This window comes from Pituophis catenifer, unplaced genomic scaffold, assembly GCF_029215685.1.
Source record: "Pituophis catenifer annectens isolate HBS135680 unplaced genomic scaffold, rPitCat1.0.hap2 SCAF_1, whole genome shotgun sequence".
In the NCBI taxonomy this organism is placed as follows: Eukaryota; Metazoa; Chordata; class Lepidosauria; order Squamata; family Colubridae; genus Pituophis; species Pituophis catenifer.
In genome coordinates this window covers 81,164,798-81,185,856 of record NW_027256881.1, presented here as the reverse complement: position 1 = coordinate 81,185,856, position 21,059 = coordinate 81,164,798, and the positions used below count along the sequence as shown (strand labels likewise).

Here is a 21,059-nt window from a genome sequence, read left to right as displayed (position 1 = left end):
CTGAAAGGGCCCTGCTTAAAGTACATCAAACTTCTGAAACAGAAAATTGACCAATTAAAAAATGATGCTAATCACTCATTCTGCAACTTGATTTTTAAACAGCCTTCCAAACTTTCTTCTTTTTTTAATCTGTAAACGTAATAATGGGATTATTTAATTCATTAATTTAGATAATTTATATGGCCAAAGATTTTATACATGATGCCGGGCAGCTAATAATCCACCAAAAAAAAGTACTAAAAAAATCTAAGAAAATACAAAACAAAATGAAAGCAAGCATAGTACAATAGCAAAGGCATCAAAACAAACAGGATATATTTTCACTGGTTAGGTTCTGTAGTTGCTTTTATAATGCACATTTAGTCTGAGAATTCTAACTATAAATTGAATTTAAATGAAAATAAATAACATTTGAATAAATAGACATTTCCAGATGTGGCACAGGAAAACTAAAAACACATGAAACACACAGTCTTTTGGATCTTTAATGACTAATGTCACGTCATAAGCATTGAATCAAGTTCTAATTAACCAGATGCAATAAAAATTATTATATGTCAATGTGTGTGTGACAATGTGCGTGGATATACAGGTACACATTTCACATGACTATAAATAGTGAAATAAGAAACACACAAAAATTCAAAAGGTGACTAAGTCAACCTTCAATGTATATAAAATTCTTACAATGAACAACTGTAATGACAGTGGTAACGTCCCAGCAGAGTCATTTGTGCACATACGCACATGCGCGTATACACACACAGCTCCAAGTTATTTCATGTTATACTAGAGCATAAGATTAAACAATAGACCAGGAAAAGAAGGTGAAGAAAAGCACAGTAGACGATAGACACAGTCAACAAATAATCAATATTACTTTCATTATTCAGAGAACATCCAGGCAATAATAAACAAACACACCTAGAACTATATCCCAACTTGGAAATCTCAATGTGGGGATAATTCTTGCTAGATTTACACATAATGGAAAGCCATAATGAGGCTTGGACTTAGCATAGCATTAGAACTAATTGTTATATTGCTTGGAAAAACATCAAAATTATAAAGCAAACCAAATAAATAGACCTTTGGCTGTGGTTGCAGAAGGGAGACTCTATTGGCTCTATGGCTCAAAAGAAAAAGTGGTTGAAACTTCTTCCAAAATAAACGAAAAATTGCAGGGATTCCAATCTGGAGAGATTTATTGGTTTCCTGTATTTTCTATAAACCTTCTGTAATGTTTAGATTATGTAGGCCCATTTCTATGGACATGTAATGAGACTTGTGGATTTGTATTATATTAAGTCAGTCATAATGTCTGGGTCATTAAGCACTATTACATAAATACAAACCTCCTGTTAACGGTCTGAGGTAGAATTTTCCATCTTTCATCAACTTTTTCTAATTCTTTTTTAACTGGTCTCAGACTTTCACTGTAACTTGCTTTAAATAGCATCTCATTCAACTGGAAGAGGCTGGTATAATGCGAATCATGAGATGCAATATCCATTTTCAAATCCTGAGAAACATAAAAATATGCATTAGATAAATAGCTTATATAGCATGGAAAGTAAGAAAACAAGTATAGAATAACAACAATAAAAAGTCTAAAACAAGTATAAATATATGCAAGAGTCTTAGCGCTTGGTTTCAGCGAAGGTGCTTTTGCAATGTTCAATGTAGTTGCCTGAAATTCTACAGAAGCTTGCCCAGAATTTGTTCTCGAAAACCAATATTGAAAATACACAAAGAAAGTAAAAGACAGTCCAATTTGAGTTTCTAATGTATTATGTCATTTTATTAGATCAATACCTCAATAAAAGTTTCTACTATTTATTCCCCAATGGTGACCAACAGGAATCGGGGAATTTTTCTTAGATAAGAATACTTACAGAAATCTTCAGGAGGACTCAAGATGGTACCCTGACTGCCGGCTAGGAAAATAGGCAATTGTGTCATTTTGAAAGCTGTGCAGCTTGTTACATGTTTAAAAACTATAACCAAACTATCAAAAACATGGAAGCTAAATCTCTTAATTTAGGCTTCAGATTTAGGAATACTAGAACTAGAATACTAGAAATTCCTAATTTCTCATACACTTTTTGCATTACAATTTCTTCTTCAGTTAAAGGAAGACTTTCTTTAGGAAGTTGTCTCTCTTTGATGTTTTTCATTATTTCTGAGGTTATAATATTTAGTTTGAGAACTTTACTGATTTTTACTTGCCTCGCAAAAAACTGACAACTAGAATTGAGAGTTTAAAACATTTAAATGGAAATAAGTGACTTTTCTTTTTGGAAGAGTAAATAGAAAGAGCCTCTTCTGTAGGAAAGGTGTCTTGTTTTTATACCAATTATAAAACAAAACCTTGAAGGCCAATTACCAGAGCATAAGATGGCTACAGTAAAGGAAACATTTGGTTTATGAGCTCCTGAAGTGCTTGAGCATTTTAACTCTACTACAACTAGAACTTTCTACTGAAGAACAAATCCCTCTGGAGACAACTGAGAAGGATTCACCTGATTTACAAAGGCAACTGAATGATGGTTTAAAGACTAAAAAAGACATAGTGAATTACCTTTTCCAATTGAAATATAAGAAATTATTGGATTTACTTCATAGAAACTACAAGGTTATCAAGCTGTTATTAAGCTGGTTATTAAGCTGTTATCAAGCTGTTATTAAGCTGGTTATTAAGACCAGATGCCTGCAATTACTGCAGGTTCGAATCTCGCCAAGGCTCAAGGTTGACTCAGCCTTCCATCCTTTCTAAGGAAGGTAAATTGAGGACCCAGTTGTGGGGGCAATAAGCTGACTTTGTATAAATATACAAAAGAATGAAGGCTATTGCTTAGCGCATTGTAAGCCGCCCTGAGTCTCCGGAGAAGGGCGGCATATAAATCAAATTAAAAAAAAAAATACTCAAAGTTTTGTTTTCATGTCTCATTCAATAAAAGGAGGCTATAGCTTTATGACACTAGACTTGCCGTACATATCATTTCTGTTAAATTCAATACATTGAGTTATTTTCAAGGAATGGATTATTCCACTATGTTCTGGTTTATTTAATTTCAAATACTCAGCAGAGAGTTATTACCATTGCTAGAGTTCCATGTCATTTTATAAAAATGAAGCCACTATAAAATTAGGGAAACATTTGAGTTGCCAACCCAGAAATCTTACTTGAAGTAATTGTAGTTCATTTTCTAGTTTAACTTTGTCAGCAGAAACATGCTGTTCTGTAGGTCTGACTGCAGTTTCACACTTCTCTAACCAAGTCAAAAAGGTAGACAATTCCTTCTCCAATCTAGTGGAATATTGTAATAAATAAATAATTCCGTTAATCCAGTGCTACTAACATATTTTTTAAATCTGCAAAAACTTTTGTAGCTGAAGAGAACATAGGGTACTTTTTACCTCTGACATTGTACTAGATGTGTCTCTAAAGAGTCATGTCTCTCTTTCACTTGTTTCATAATATTTTCATGTTTTTGCTGAAGCATGACAATATCTTGATTTGCTTTTTCTTTGTTTGTAAGTTTGCGACAGCAAGACGATAAAGAAGTCAGTGCTTGATTCATTTTTTCCAGATCTTGTGAGAGGTCCTGCTTAATTCAAAGCCACAAAACAGAAGCCATTGAGCATTATCATGTCAGATGCACTGATTTATATATTGCAATGTAGTCATAAAAAGTTACAATTAAATTTCAAGTTGTTTAATTCAAGCAATTTTAGAAAGTATACATGCTTAGCTGTAGTACATTATTTCCCAATTTGTGAATACAATTTTTCTCAATTTAAAAATTGTCTGTAAGTGATATGTCTCATATTGTGCATATAAAAGATAGGTTTAAGGCAACTATCCAAGTGGAGGTTTTAACTTGTGCCACAACAACTAGTTGTTGACCACAGAAATATCATATTTCTTCATTTCCTATATTCTGACTATAACCCTATTCAGAACATTAAATACCTTTTATTTATTGATCCTGTCAAACAAGGGATAAAAAATTTAAACAAAAACTTATAAATTTTATTACCGTAAGGTCTTGGAGAGACTGATAAGTTTCTGCTAATGAACAGGATGAAATATCAAGCTCCATCAGTTTAGCTTCAGAACTACTTAAGTCTTCTTGAATCTGAATGAATAAAACAAAAGAAGAAGAGGAAAAGGAAGAAGAGGAAGGAGGAGATGGTTACACTGCCATTTTCTATCATTTTAAATAATTAAACGGATTCTTCAGAGTATATCTTATAAGTTGCAATAGCTCATAAGGTCAATATGGTGTGAGAGAGTAGTAGTCTGCCCCTTACTAATATTTCTGTAATAACAGTTCATGCAATTAAATTGGCATTTGTTACTTATGTTAATCCTAATTCTGAGGTCTTAAGAATGATTTGTGTTTTTAAAGTAGTATTCTTCCATACCACTAAGATTACTGTGCTTTATTGATAAAAATATCAATAACAATATCTTATGCTAAAGGTGAGAGTCTATATGGTGGAGTGGTTAAGGCATCAGAAACTGAGTTCTAGTCTTGCCTTAGGCACAAAGCCAGCTGGGTAATCTTAGATCAGTCATTTTCTCTTACACTAGGAAGGAAACAATGGCAAACCACTTCTAAAGAACCTTGCCAATAAAATGTCACCAGGGAGCTCACCAGATTGTATCCAGGAATTGAACACTAGTCTAAGTGACTCAACTATGCACAAAAACATAGGAAGTGGGGGTACAGAAAAATGGCAGCAGTTATCTGGGCTGAACAGTCAAAAATTGAAATATTTGGCTATAACAGGAAACAGTTTTTTCACCGAAGGGATGGAAGGTGGTACAATAATGAGTATCTGCAGGCAATAGTGAAGCTTGGTAGAGGTTCCTTGCTAGTCTGGGGCTACATTACTACAAATGGAGTTGGAAGTTTGGTCAGGATCAATGTGTCCTTAAAGCTGAGAAATCTGGGAGATGTGTGATTGGCTCCAAATTTATATCTGCAGCAGGACAACAGTCCCAAACACAGCCAATGCCATTAAGAACTATCTTTAGTGTAAAGAAGAACAAGAAGTCTTGGAAGTGATGATTTGGCCCACATAAAGCCCTGATCTCAATATCACTGGGTCTATTTGGGATTATATGAAGAAACAAAAGAATTTGAGGCAGCCTACATTTGTAGGCTGTAGATCTGTGGTTAGTTTTCCAAGATGTTTGGAACAACAAAAACTGTGTGCAAGTGTACCTAGAAGAATTGATGCTGTTTTGAAGGCAAAGGGTGGTCACAATAAATATTGATTTGATTTGGATTTATCTTCTGTTCATTCACTTTCTATTTTGTTAATAGATAAAAATAGACTATTAACACTTCTACTTCTGAAAGCATTCCTAATTTACAGCATCTTTACACAACTGCCTAACACTTTTGCACAGTACTCTCTCTCTCTCTCTGTGTGTGTGTGTATATATATATCAGAAATATATGCTAACTTGGTAGGAAATTATGGGAGGATTTAGCCTCAGGCAAGTTTGCTTAAAAGAGAAGTTTATAGTAACAATATTCTTGTCTGGAAGGACTATTTTAAAGATACGTAAGTTAACCTAAGATAACTGTCATGATGACCGCAATAAATATTTGATTGACATCATGATACACAATTTGTTCTGACAGAATAAATCACAGGAAGCCTCAGAACAGCATATTTTCACTCCCACTTGTCACACTTCATCCTCCACACAGGCTCCTTAAAAGCATCTAATTTTGGTTTGAAGAAATCCAATTTCAAATCATTGATTATTAATTTGACTTTTTTTTTAAGCAATCCATATTTTAAAAACAACTTGATTTGGATATAACTCTAGATCATGGTTAATAAAAATAAAAAGTGAAAATCTTTTCATAATACAGGGGTGTGTGATATATTTATTATTTGGTTGTGTCCAACCAATCTATTTTACCATATTTTAGATTTAATTTTAGCATTTCACCATTTTACCCATGAAGAATTTTGAAGCAACTATTTTTGAAGCAAATACTTTAAACAATGTTTCTCAATCTTTGCATGTTTAAGATGTGTGGATTTCAACTTCCAGAATTCTCCATTCATTATATTTAAAATATACATTTAAAACAATATTTAAATACAGGTAGCCCTCGACTTACGACTACAATTAAGTCCAAAATTTATGCTGCTAAGTGAGACATTTATTAAGTGAATTTTGCCCCATTTTACAATCTTTCTTGCCAGAGTTGTTAAGTGAATCATTGCAGTTGTTAAATTAGTAGCATGGTTAAATGAAGCTGGTTTCCCCATTGACTTTGCTTGTCAGAAGGTTGCCAAAGGGAATCACATGAACCCGGGACACTACAACTGACATAAATAGGAACCAGCTGCCAAGAATCCAAATTTTGATCATGTGACCATGGAGATGCTGCAACAGTCATAAGTGTGAAAAACGGTCATAAGTCACTTTTTTCAGTGCTGTTGTGACTTTGAACGGTTGCTAAACAAACTGTTGTAGGTCAAGGACTACCCGTAGACCCTTTGTGTCTTAATGTGGTTTAGCACTCAACTGTCACTGTGTTTTTTGAATGGCCTAGACAAAATCAATGTGTTCTACCTTTCTAAAGTTTTCCTCAAATTTTTGCTGCACCGATGCCCTTCCTGCGATGGTTCCTTCCAAATTCTCTGTATGGTCTCTGAATTCTTCCCAGTATCTCCTAATCTGTGTCATCTTGGCTTTAATATGTGCTGATTCTCCAGAAGTAAGATACTGAGAGAAAAGTTGAGCATCCTCTTCTAGCTTTGGGATTTCGTTGTCCTTGTCAGCTATTTCATTCTTAACAGCCTAAAATGTAAATAAGTGTACATAAAGAAGCCACATCATAGTTTGTTTCATACACTACATGGAAATCACTTTTGCTTCAAGCAAAAAAGGGCACTCAACAATCACCTGTATCTATCACATTATACATCATTAATTCATGCATTTATTACAGTATCAGGTTTATTAAATATGTTACTGATAAAAAACATAATTATTGGACTATTTTTCTTTCAACCATGTCTTCATTCTTCTCCATACATAACACAATTTTCATTTCTTATTCTATAGTAATCAGACAATTGTCATATAGCATATAGCAATGTTACTGGAATTTTTGTGTGAAGTACTTTGCAATTGATTCAAATTCTAATAGACTATTAGCACTTATCAATCATATCTCCGTGTAGTTTAAGAGAAACACTGGTTATTAATATTCTTGTAATCATCATTCTTGTACATTCTTGTAATCAAATATCTTATTTGCTCTAATGCAGGTACAGCTGATATAAATGTACTCCATTTTTTTAAAAAAATTGGAACAATTAACTGTGTAGGTGGTTTGTTCAATGGAATTCTTTGGCTTTGCTCTAATTGTAGTAAGTATTGGCTAACCTGTTAGTTTAGGAGAACATCCAGATTAACATGAATTAGCTAGTTGGCTTTCTAAGCCGAATGTGCAGGAAATGAAAAATAAAACACACGATTCAATTAATAGTTTCTGTTCTTTTGCCAATAATTAATCCACACTGATCATAGCAATATGCATACTGCTGGAAAATGATGATTTATAATTGAATTGATTGTAACATAGAAAACGGGCCTAGACTAACTTGGATTCTCTTTATACTGTTACAAGCAAGTGTGCAAAATGTGAGATCACAGGCTTTGTGATGTGACCCACCATTATTCTTTTTCAGTTGTTTGGGGGAAAGGAGAAAATTTAAGGTTCGGGAAGAACTGAGTCACATAAACCACTTAAAAGTACTCCTTTTGCTGCTTTAAATTCTTGGTCTCCCTCCACAAAGTCAAATCCATTTTAGATCCTGTCCCTGACTACTTTTGAATTATAGCCATCAACATTCTGTATGAAGCTTGTTGCCACTTTGGACAGAAGATGGTCAACTAGTTGGCTGAATTTTAGATAAGAGACAGAACCAACTTTATCAACTGAATTGGGAATAAATGGTCTCTTTCCTCAAAATGAAATAGATTCCAGTGTTAGCTATAATTGCCTTTGCCAATGATACTGTAGGTTTTGTGACATTGAACAGAGATCTTTAACAAAGATCTCCAAAGGCTATGGATCTTTGAAGGAAGCCATGATGATAAAATTATATAAGTCAATATAAAACAAAATGCAAGTAATTATGTCTAATTATTTATGACTGCCTTAAAATATGATTTTTAGAATTACTATAAACAGCGAAGATACTTTGAGTGAAAGCATTCTTAACTGAAAAAATATATAGGATATTATGTCTTGACTTTAGCCAGAACTAAAATAGTTTCTGTTCTTGGAAAGAGCTTCATCATCTCAGATTGCTTCTGATCCTGAAGACTGGATTACTCTTATAAATGGTAGGATTTATGGTGTTGGGACTTCAGAAGAAAGAGGAGAGTTCACAGAAATACTCTCTCCCCTTGTGATAGAACCTTTATTTTTAAGATCATGCTTTACTATAATGTAATGTAAATTACATTACTTGTAATATATTCACATACAGCTGTCATGCATGCTTTCATTTGAATTTTATTTATTTACTTACTTTTCAGTTAAGATCATATAGTTGTAAACATATGGAGACAATTGGTAGTCTTTTCTTTAAATAGTTCAATGCTTTACCCCCTCCCCCTTTATTATATGCTAAAGCAAAAGTGTACCTTCTTGATGTATTTTAAAGAGGAAAAGCGATTTCTAACTGTAGCTTTATAGATTAGTACAATGAAATTTATTCATGTCGATCATTTAGCTTTAAAAACTTAAGGATTTAGAAAAAGCTACTTTTATTCTCAATAAGAGGTAAAGAACAAAGGAGAAAACTATCAGAGGAGATCTCATTAACATGAGACAGTTCTGTGAGAACCACATACTTTAACTTAAATCCAACAGTAGTCTCTTTTATATTTCCACATTCAAAAAATATGGGTAAATAATGATACAGTAATTATTTATTATGTCCCCACCCCACCTGAAAGAAATGTTGTTCTACCAGCATTCCTAAATGCCAACAGCCTCTCTCCTATGCATTTTATGATCACAGTGTTAGATCTTTTTCACTCAAAATTGTGAGTGGTTGACCCTAACTAATGTAAGAAGGCCTTGATGAGGCCAGATAAAAGTGTTTCCTTGGTTGTTATTATGTAAATCAGCATTTTATCTTAAAATGAAATATATGTAGCTCTCAGTTAAAGACTGTGCAGTCATGTGCTTATCATTTGTAAACTTCACAGCTGGCTTCTGACAAGCAAAGTCACTGGAGAAACCAGCGTAAAATCACAAGTCACAGTCACATGACGTCTCACTTAAAGACAGTAGCAGAACTGAGGTTGTTAGTTGACTTGGCAGTAGAGTTGCAAGTTTTAATTATAGCCATTAATTGAGGACTACCTTATCCTTACTGCAAAGGCAATCATCTAATCATACATATTACATAAAGCATTCAATATTATTAATATTGTAGTACAACACATGCTGTGATAAAGGACACCATGTTGAACTTCAGATAATTAAGCCAAATAAGCAAATCTTCCATATGTACTTTGAGGGGCATAAGGTAGATAAATCCACCATACCATGGAACAGTATACAGCACCACAGGTATGTCTTCCACTGTTATATGTTAGTGTCCATTCTCATTACAATAATCAATTAAAAAAATAATAACATCTAGTCTTTTTCTCTATACTTGGACTAACAGTATTTTTACTTTAAGAAGTTTTAGCAGTTTGATAGGAAAGTTATAAAGAAGTTCTAGGAATACATATATATATATATGTTGTAACACTCCAGGGGAAAAATAGAATCTAGCATATAATATAAAGAACTCAGAGTATGAAAAAAAGGTTTAGCTACCAATACTGAATCCAGGCATTCCTTTATTATTTCGGCATTACTTGAGAAAATACACAATAAATTATACACAAATTTATCTAACATATTGGAATAAAATACTATAATTGCAATACAGATTACAATAGAAATCATTCTACATTCTGTGAAAATATACCCAGGATGATATTTTGCACGTAAAGAGCATCACCCCAAAAACAATCCACTGAACTTTTCACATAAACCAAAGTTTTTTTAATTTAATTTAAAACTTTAAAAATGTGTATTTTATTTTAAGCTCCTGCAAAACCTTTTGCCTTAGTATTTTTATGTCAAAGCATGTCTGTAGCTGTTAAAAGCCTACTCCTCTGCTCTGCAGATTTCTAATGGAGGGGGGGAAATAAAACAATATTTAATGTTACATAAAATGTGAACCAATCACCTTAATTTGGTTGATTTGCACATCCAGGGAAGATGATGGTATTTCCAAGGCATCCAGCGCTTTTTCTTTTTCATTGATCCAGAGGGACAATGCTTCAAATTTTTTCCCAAACTGATCCCACTTGTCTTTCACCATTTCCATGGTTTTAATACTAAAATCAACCATATTTAGTGAAAAAAAAATTAACACTATATTACGGTGTAACTATGCCCATTCTCTTACATGTCCAATTTAAAGAAATGCTTACATAATGCCATGCCATTTTAAAAAACCAAACCACAAAACGCCTGTTTCTAAATTTAATTTTTTAGCATCCAAGGAATCTGGTCTTAATCACCTTCAGAATGTAGGAAGTGATTTTTTTTTCCATTTTCTGAAAAGAAAAAAACTGGTGTGGGAAGCAGGAAATCATTTTTTGAGATATTATTTTCAAAGGTGTATTTTTAAAGTAGCGTGGAAATTAACCACCTAGCAGCTACCACATGGACGGTTTTTAAATAGCTTATTTTCAGTTAAAGATTGTAACCGTTTTAAATGTGGTATAATACAAGTGCAAAGTTAACCATTAACTGAGCTGAAGTTTTGATACTGACCTACATGTCGCAGTTATCATGAAGCCAGAAGAAAACAGAGAAACACCACTGAAGATTCTGAATATGTTCATCTAATTCTGCATGGAATATTCTTATTTGTTTGTTTGTTTGTTTGTTTGTTTATTGATGTGCAAACTGATTGTTATAATATCCAAAGCAGATATTACCTTTATAGGATAGGTATATACTTAATTGTTAGCCATAATGGCTTATTTTTGGCTCTCCTGATACATGACTATCCATAATGCCTCAATATTGAAGCTCGCAAGATAAATTAGAGTTTAAAACATCTTGCGTTATTGCAATGTGTGAATCCAGTGAATATTTTTCTACTGCAGGTGAAAAAATGACAGTCTGTTTACCTGTATGTACAGTTTTGCACATAGTTTTCCTTGAAGCTATTTGTCTTCCTGATACTTTCACCACTGAAAACTGTTTCCCAAAATGCAATTATTTGTTAATTTTAAACTTTAGAGAAATCTTGGAACATCTAATCAGATTGCAGTAACTGTAAATTATAATTGAGAGCCAATGCTTATCTTTATTTACAAACATTTCTAATAAACCCTTTACTTGTGCTTCTAGTTAAAATATTATCATTCCCTTCCACTTGATCTATTTTAACAAACTATTATATTATGATCAACCACACATATTGTGTTTATGTGCATTAGAAGAAAACAAGAATGCTTCCCCAAAATTATGTGGTGTGAATGAAAATAACTGAAATACCAAAAGAATAAATATATCTTTCTGTATGATTGTTGATAGTTTCTATCACCCCAGATAAAGAAGATCTGCACTGAAGATGGGCATTTTCAAAATCCCTTTTGCAAGTCTATACAGTATGTGAATGCATTAGAAACCATAGAATTATACAACTGAACCATACATTTGTGCAAACTCATATCCAAAATATTTAACCAGCCAGGTAGATATGCATGCATATTTTGTTAAAATAACAACCATCTAATTTCAGCTAGCTATATAATGTTTAACTAAGTATCTGTCCTAAACTTGTACTAAAAAGGGTCAAGACTGATCCAATTACTTAGGTATTTCAGAAGGAAAAAAAATAAGGTCATACAATCCAGTTCAGAGGCAGTAGAAGCAATGTCTTTCTTTGCTCATTTGTAATAAAGGAGAAATAAGTTGTAAATAATTTACAAAGTAAGAGTAGGATTCATGGAAAACAATTATTCTTTTTATAATACTTTAGAGATGACAGAGCAAATGGGAGAATTAAGAAATGTACAAGGAAAAAATCATATTAAACTATTAAGCAGGGGAATGGTTATGTTAAAATGTAATTCCTCTCTAACACATTAACAACTTTGAATGTGGTAAACTGTTTATGTGCCTTAATGGAAAAAGGAATATACAAGAATAATAAAAATGGATGCAGGGTTGTTATTTTTTGCAAATAATTCACTGGCAAACGCTAAGAGTTTTTGTGGTCTAGAATATGAAATGCTAGAAAAATATTCAAAATACCATAATTTAATTCCCTGCTCAGGCATCAAGCAATTTTGAACAAATTATGAAATCAGCCTCATGAACTTATTTGTAAAATGGGAATAATATTGCCCTGTCTCCTAAAGTTCTGGCAAAGATGAAGCAAAGTATAAAGCATTAAATTCATTCTGTGATAGAAGTTGCTATATTTTTCCTTTTATATAACTCTCAGTGTAATGTTTTCTAATCACCAAATTCTAACAGCCAGATCCTAGTGAATAAATACAAAGGGAAACAAAGAAATAAGATAGATAGGCATTTTATCTATCAGTTGTAATAGCATGAGAAAAAGGAATAGGGCACATTTCAGGGAGAGAAAGGCAATGTTTATGTTCTCATGCATTCAGCTGAACTGTAAAGAAAAATATTTTAAAAAGCAGACTGATAGTAGATTTTTCTAAATGCCCTGAGGCACTTTAGAAAATGACATTAATTATCTGTGCTAAAGTCTATCAAATAATTTTCTGTTTTTATTCCTGTAGTGAATATTGATGTGCATTAGTATGACTTTACTTTTGTAGTCAATTAAAAGTATTTCTCTCATTGAGAGGAATCAGGCTAAATGTATAAAATTTGATTCACAATGGCTCCTTCACACAACAATTATAAGGACACTTAAAGGACCAAGGATTTTTTTTTTCAATTAGGGAATGTGTTGATACTTTCTTTTTTTTCTCAGATCTTCCACCACACTTGGTATTAAAACAGTAGTTTCTGATAGGTAAATTATTATTTTATGACAGAGTTTTACAAAGTCTTTAAGACTCAACACTGCACTAATATAAGGCAAAAAAAGATACATTCCTTCTGTCAGGAAACAAATATTATGACTATTTAAGGACATACTCTTCTTCAAGTGTAGCTTCTACTTTTTTAACTTGTTCCTGAATTGACTTTGCTTGCTGCTGAAGGCTCTCCTTGCTCCTTTGACCAAGCTGTATGGCTAAAGACTTCCTGACCAGATTCTCTGCTTCCACGGCCATGGCTACGGTCTGCTTGGAAAGTTCCTGCGAAAAGGAGGAGACGCAAGTTGAACATCATTCTCAGTAACATTTTGCCAACCAGTGGTAGTTGTTATTATCATCATCCATGATCACACAATTATCCAGATGTTTAGACTGGGACTGGCATTTATATCCATCTATCAAGTTCTTCCCAAACACTAAGGAGAGGCAGAAATTATTGTTCGATGGTATTACATGTAGCATCACTAGATGTAAACTGTTCCAGTAAAGTTGCCTTTTGCAATTGACTGATGGTGTTTTTGTCAATGTCAATGGTGTTCAAGTGGTGCTCCAGATGTTTATTATGGATTATTATGAGCCATGGTGGCACAGTGGTTAGAATGCAGTATTGCAGGCTAATTCTACTGACTGCCGGCTGCCAGAAGTTTGCAGTTTAAATCTCACCGGCTCAAGGCTGACTCAGCCTTCCATCCTTCTGAGGTCAGTAAAATGAGGACCCAGATTGTTGGGGGCAATATGCTGATTCTATCAACCGCTTAGAGACAGCTGTAAAGCACTGTGAAGCGGTATATGAGTCTAAGTGCTATTGCTATTGCTATTATTATTATTGGAATTTGCTCCATATTCCTGTATACATGAAATACCAAAATAGGTTTTTAAAAATTACCAGTTCAAGAATATCTGATTTAAAAGGAGGAATTCCTCACTATATGCAACTTAAAGAGACTTTTGCTACATAATGCAGAATTTCCTTCTGATTCAGTTTTCTTAGGATTGGAACCATTCCCAGCATGATTGTAACATTTCTCTACGAATGAATTATATTTGTACTGATATTAGAGCATGGTTAACTTGAACCACATAAAGAAAAGGATCATGGAATTTGCATATCATCTTTTCATTTTCGGGGGGGGGGGTGGATATGCATCTTTTCAACCTGGAAATCCATCATTACTAAGTTCTGTTTGGTCCAGATTGACTCTTTATTAATTTATTTACATCATTTATAAAGTTTTGCAACTCAACATCATTTGAATGACTTACAGAAATAATCAGAAATAGATGCAAAACATAAAGGGAAAGGAGCTTAGCTTTACTTAGCTTTAAAAACCAAATTATCTTAATATTGTTTAGATATATATTTATTTTAAAGTTACTGACTTACCTGCTTTACCCTCACTCAAGACAAGGAGTCACTAATAAAATGCACATTTTTTTTAACAAAAAGAAATACATAAGAACCTAATATAATACAAGACAGAACAATAAAAGTCCTCCAGGACACATACTTTTGTCTTTTCTAATTCTGATGACAAACTCTCCAAGCTGCTAAAACTTAAGATGCGTTCAAGGGCAGAGCTCGCATGACTCAAATACTTGACAATTGTTTCTTTGTCTCTTTCAAACTGTTCCCATGTGTTTATTGTGAGCTACAAAAAGAAAAAAGAAAAAGGCAAAGTGACAGAACAATAAAAAAAGGACAGGAAATTAAAGTTCATAATTAACATGCATGAATAATGAATTTTTCTGGCTCATACAATTAAGATGTATTAAACATATTTACCAGAATTTTCATTATCCTGTTCAAAACCTCAAATATTAAGTACAAATGAAATTCCCTGCTAGATCAAAGTCTTGTGCATTTTATTAGCAAAGATAATAGGAAGTCCAAATGCAGGACATAATAGCAGAGTCTTCTGTACTGTGATGACAATCCTATGTGAATTCAATGATAAATTCTTGTAAATATCTAGGTAATAAGTTTGTTTGCCATTCCACTCATCCAATATAATTTTTCCCAGTAGCTTTTCCATCTGCTAGTAGTCCTGGTATTTCCCGGTTGTTTCCCCATCATGTACTATCAAAATATGGCTTTTGTCAAATTAGCCAAGTTTGTTTGGTGTTACACCTTAGCTAGGTTTTATATGCAAATATTATATACTAAAATAGCTCCTAAACTTTAATTATTAAACTCTATTCAAACACTGTCTGATAATTGGATTAGTACTAGTATTTTAGATTATTCCCAAGCCTTAAGAATAAAATAACTGTGCAAGAGCCATGTGAGAATGGCCTATACTAGTGAGGTTTTCCTCTTTTAAACATCTGTCTTTCCTTATTTGAATAGTTCAAAGGTACATTTTGTCCAACATTCTTTCTCACAGTAGTTAATGAAGTCCTGTGAGAATTCCACTTCTGTTTTTGCATGCAAAAAATAGTATCAGAACTTTTAGAATAATTATGTTGCTTTAAGTGGGTTAATTCCCTGTTTAAATGTTTATGTTATCTTGTTAATTGGTTTTATCTCAATATTCCTAGAGATTTATGTATGCAAGTGTGTTATAGCATATATATAATTTTTTTAACTTATAGTGGGCTTCAGAAAATTATTTTTAAAAAGCATGTCTTTTAATCATGGATAGGCCTAGTTTCCATGAATTTGTCAATGCCTCCTTCAATATCTTAAAGTTGAGGGCCATTCACTAAGTCTGGTGATATCCAGTTTTGCTGTTAATTCTAGATTCATCTAATACTTGAACTTCATAATCATATTATGAAAAGTTAATAATTTCACAGAGTAAAAAGGTAAGGATGGCCTGCAGTCAGTCTCTATTCCTGGTGGCTACATGGACACAACCATGCAGGTCCCTTGACAGAAATACTAAAACAGCATTACTAGAGGGGGAATTATTTATTTCCCACTTTAGCCTATAGCTATAACCTGGTAGCATCCAATTGGGATCCCAACCATGTACCCCAATACCCTCTGACAATGGCTGGCATCTTGGATTTAAAACCTGAGCTAAGCCCGAAAAAAGCTTTCCAGAAAATATCTCATACTAAATATAAAGCCATTAAGGAAAGTGACATTTCTTTATTTCTCTACAGAGTTATAAGAAGAATATGTACCTGCAATTGATCTCCACGTTGTTCCATAGATTGCTGCATACTTTCTAATGTACTCTCCAACTTCCATAAATCTTCTTGCACAGCAGGAGACAGACCACCTTCAATTTGTAACTCTTTACTGTGGGTAATTTGTTGTTGTACATCTTGCCTTTTTGCATGAAGCCTCTTTGACTTTTGCTAAAAACAAACATTTAAAAGTATTATGGTCAATACAGATGCATTGTCCTAATGCAGAAATAACTGCACTGTAAGCATATACAAAGGTGTTTTAGGGAACAAGCGTTAAATGATCTCTGCTCATTTATTGAAACACCAGAAAGGTCTAGTTCATTGATAATTTTCAAACTCTTTTCAGAATTACACATCTAGAATGGTAAAATTCTCCAGTTTTTTTTCTTCAGAAAGATCACTTTTGACATCTGATACTAAATTGCGATGGGGGAATACAAAAGCAAATCTGATTCAGCCTTTCTTAGGATTTAACTTGTGTAATAAGGCTTACTTCTATGCAGTTACCACATCTGCAAGTAAAACAGCCAGCAGCCCCTTGTCAGATAACCAGGTCCCTTCCTTGTAAGGTGAGGCCCGGGACATATTGTTATTTTAGGCATCTATTTAGTAAAATCATTTGGATCTGCTCAGAGGTGGACTCCATCCATCCAGATCTACCAAAATGACTGGAATGCAATCTTCTCTAGTTATCTAGGAAGAACTTTAACAAGTTGATCCTGAGAAATTAGGCATGGTTCTTGGTGCTGTGTGTTCCATCACCTATGTTTTAGATTCATGTACCTTCTGGTTGGTTAAGGTTAAAGTTGGTTAGGAGATGGCATCTAGTTGGGCTCAGTAGTGGTTTTTTTGTGGAAAGGGGTGGTTTCATCTGCCTTGAAGGAGACGGTGGTCCATCTTGGATCCAACAGTATTAGCTAACTTCTGCCCAGTCTCTAATCTTTCCTTTTTAGGGAATTTTGTTGAAAAAAATGGTAAGTGCACAGCTTCAAAGCCCTGGAGGATCAGGAGCTTCTTCATCTTTAATTTTCCATGAGGTAGCACTAGTGAGGTAGCAATAGTAAACAATCTAGGTGTCCTCATGACTGCTGCTCAAAGAGCAGGTAGCAGCCGTGACTTTTGCATAAATCATCTTCTGTTCTCTCAACCCGTTAACCAAACTGATACTTAGCAGGCAATATCTTAGATTCAGAAGCCAGGTCACAAGGTTTCTGATATAGGGAGGAGGGCTGAAAGGGCATAAAGGATTGAAGTCATAAACATCCTCTGCCTCTTTCCATACTTTCATTATCTACATGTGACTACTGATAGCTTAAACCAGAGGCCCCTTTCTCCTCTCCTCCTCCTCACTCCAGGAGCATCTTACTCTCTTACAGTTCCTTTCCTTCCTCAAGGCCAGTCTAGCAGCTGTTAAACTGTTGCCATGGAAATGCCAAGGAAAACTTTGGTGAGAAAATACTCTCAAGCAATCTAATGCCATTGTATTATATTAAGCATGGTCTGAGAAATATGCGACCACAAAGACCATTATCACATAGTTTGCCAAGATGATGGCAGTTTCTAATTTTCCCTGTATAAATTGTGAAAAGGCCCTTCAAAATGCCATTTCTTATTAGAAGAATGATGACAAGAATAGAGTGGGAAGAGAAAAGGAATAACAAAAAAGCACTTTGGCAAAGTACACTTCAAAAAGGTTTACACTTTCCTCTTTTAAAATAAGTATTAAATACTCACTTTCAACATCTTATTACAGAAAATTATAATATTCCCTCTTTCCAATTCAGCCTGTGTGAAAGGGGTTCTTAACTATTATCCACAGTGCAGATACTGGTATTAGGCTTTGCAGCAACAATAATATATAAGGATTTGTTGGACATTCAGTGAAAGCTGATGTGTGGGCGATTGTACCTGATGGTAGAGAAAGATTTGCTGGGCTTGTAACAAGTTATCAACATCTAAGATTTTTTCAACTTCTGTCTGAGCTTCTTTTGAGTTTGTGATCAGTTCTTCTAATGTGCCTTTTACTTCTTCGGTGTATTGAACACAATCTCCAACTGCACCCAATGTCTTCTCAATCTGTATTCAGAAACGTATTAAAGCTCTAAAAATATCCAGTGCCAAAGAAGTAGGACTTACAATTTAAACAGTTCAAAATGCAATACAATTATATATTCAACCAATTCATTTTGTGGTCTCTATATTATTTTCCAATTATCTGACAGTAATAAAAAAAACCCTCTTACTATAATCTATAAATAGATTTCTCCTATTCCACTGCATTCTATTATTATTTTGTGAGTTTACTTTGTGCTACCTGACCTGCTTTCCAGGTTAATTTGGAAATTTTTACAATTAATTGTAAATTGCCAAACCTTTTTCTCCTATTCTATGTTCCCAATACCATACTCATTTTCTTAAAATAAATGTTTTTGTGCTCAAAACAACACTTACCACTCATCAAACACCAAACACCAGCAGAACTTTTCAGAATTACAAAACTATTTAGGAATTTCTCAAAGCAAATATGAATAATTCAAAAAGAGAAACTGAAATATTGTCAATAGCACAAGTGAATAGAGAGTGGAGAAAAGGGAGCAGGAGGAAAGAAAATTGCTAATGGGAAGAATAATATGAATTTTGGATTTTTTTTCTCCATAGTGCACACAACTGTGTTTGTTTTTATGCATACAGCATATTATACACATTTGGCATAAAAACGTATGTGATTGCGTGCTTGAATCAAACATTATATTACAGAAACGGATCCCTCCAATACTTTCATATGCAAACTGTATAATTTGAGTTGAAAATTATACATGTCTTTAGCACATGTACATATATGTTGAAATATAATTTCAAATGACACATGGAAATTCAGGGAACTACTTTCAGTTATCATTAGCCTTGGTAGTACAGGGGTTTAAGGCACCCTGTTATTAAGCTTATTAAGACCAGCTGCCTGCAATTACTGCAGGGTTCGAATCTCGCCAAGGCTCAAGGTTGACTCAGCCTTCCATCCTTTCTAAGGTAGGTGAAATGAGGACCCAGTTTGTGGGGGCAATAAGCTGACTTTGTATAAAATATACAAAAGGATGAAGGCTATTGCTGAGCACATTGTAAGCCGCCCTGAGTCTTCGGAGAAGGGCGGCATATAAATCAAATTAAAAAAAAAAAAATTAGAGATGCAACTACATACATAACTATGATAATTTTGTTATTTTTTTCTTAATAGTATTCAGATGCACCTAGGTATTTGAAAAACACAGATTGATTATAGTAACATTCAGACTATATTGCTAAAATACAACAGAATCTTAATTATTTTCTATAACTGAACACCTAATAGAAAAAATACAGTTTCTGGAGTGAATATAATATAATTATAATATACCTCTGTCAACAAGGCTAAAATTTTCTTAAAGTCACTAGCAAGCACTGAAAGTTCATCCCCTTGTTTTTTTACTTCATTCTCAGAAGAAACCTCAGATAAGGCAATAAGCCTAGATTTCAACCAGATGATAATTTCTCCCTTCTTGCAGGCATCTTGCCTAATTTCCTGAAACAGAATCAATATAAAAATTAGATGCACCAAACAAGCATTATTAGAGTAGAAGTCTAATGTAAATCAGGGAGAACTGGGTTTACATTAGTTTGCATGGGTAAGTCAACTAAGGCTGTATCAGGACACAAGCTTCTATCAAACAATGTATAAAAACATGTCAATAGATTGAAAAAGCCAGTTATAATACTAAATTAATAGTCACAAGCCAATATGCTCAAGCATAAAAATTGCTTGAGGATCCCTCTCCTATGCAAATCACATTGTGACCTCAATAAAAACCTATTCAATCAGAAGAATAATGCAACTCTCCATGATTTCAGAAATGTAGCTTTTCTCCATAGAGAAATCCTGTATGCCTGGCTGTATGCTGATCCCACAGCTTGGACTAAAGAGAATAGACTGCTTCTCCACTGCACACACAGTGAGCTCTGTCCTTGTATGTATTGCCTGAATAGGGTGAAGTATCTTTTATATCATTCTTTAGCAAATAAAAAATTGAAGATCAATCTATATTCAGTCAATATACATATTAGGTATTATTTTCTTCTGCCTGCTTTTGCAATTTTTTAAAAAATAATTGCTTGAAAAAAAATGCTATCATTGGTAATTTCCCCCTAATTTTTGCTTTTGTGTGTAACTTTTCCTTACAATTTCAACAATTAATGCAATAGATATAACTTTTGCATGCAATCAGTGGAACGACTTGTCTCCAAAAATTGTGGGTGCTCCATCTCTAGAGGTTTTAAGAAGAGATTGAACAACCATTTGTCTGAAATGGTATAGGGTATCCTGTAGGGGGTTGGACTAGAAGACCTCCAAAGTTCCTTCTAACTCTGTTATTCTCTTATTCAGTTTCTCATTCAGTATGTTTGTGCATGTGACAGAGACTATATGTACAGCATGTGTATGTGTATGTATGTATATATATACATGTAGCCAACATCCCAAAAACTTCTTTTTTGTGCAATGCTATTCATTCAGAAACTATTACGACTAGTGCTGCAGGAAAAAACTGGGGTCTATTTTGGTTGAAATAACCAGTGGGTTTTCAAAAGCTTCTGAATTACATTGTACACATTTCTTTCTAAAAGGTAGAATTTCTAGCCAGCGTACTTGATTTTACTTATCCTGGAAATTCCAGTTCCTTTTATATTTCACTATTCCTATAACATTATTTACATTTGTTGTAAATTA

At 33.7% G+C, this 21,059-nt stretch overlaps 1 protein-coding gene across 1 annotated transcript in view; it reads right to left on the bottom strand.

The window, feature by feature from the left end:
* SYNE1 (spectrin repeat containing nuclear envelope protein 1) overlaps positions 1–21,059 on the bottom strand; it is a 335,993-nt gene that overhangs the window by 221,926 nt on the left and 93,008 nt on the right. Inside the window, exons 27-37 of the mRNA XM_070932643.1 lie at positions 19,695–19,859; positions 18,212–18,379; positions 16,295–16,471; positions 14,674–14,814; positions 13,266–13,426; positions 10,312–10,462; positions 6,614–6,841; positions 4,044–4,142; positions 3,421–3,608; positions 3,187–3,310; positions 1,356–1,522 (exon numbers count right to left, since the gene is read on the bottom strand). Of these exons, the coding sequence (XP_070788744.1) occupies positions 1,356–1,522; positions 3,187–3,310; positions 3,421–3,608; positions 4,044–4,142; positions 6,614–6,841; positions 10,312–10,462; positions 13,266–13,426; positions 14,674–14,814; positions 16,295–16,471; positions 18,212–18,379; positions 19,695–19,859 (1,769 nt within the window). The remainder of the gene's footprint in view (positions 1–1,355; positions 1,523–3,186; positions 3,311–3,420; positions 3,609–4,043; positions 4,143–6,613; positions 6,842–10,311; positions 10,463–13,265; positions 13,427–14,673; positions 14,815–16,294; positions 16,472–18,211; positions 18,380–19,694; positions 19,860–21,059) is intronic.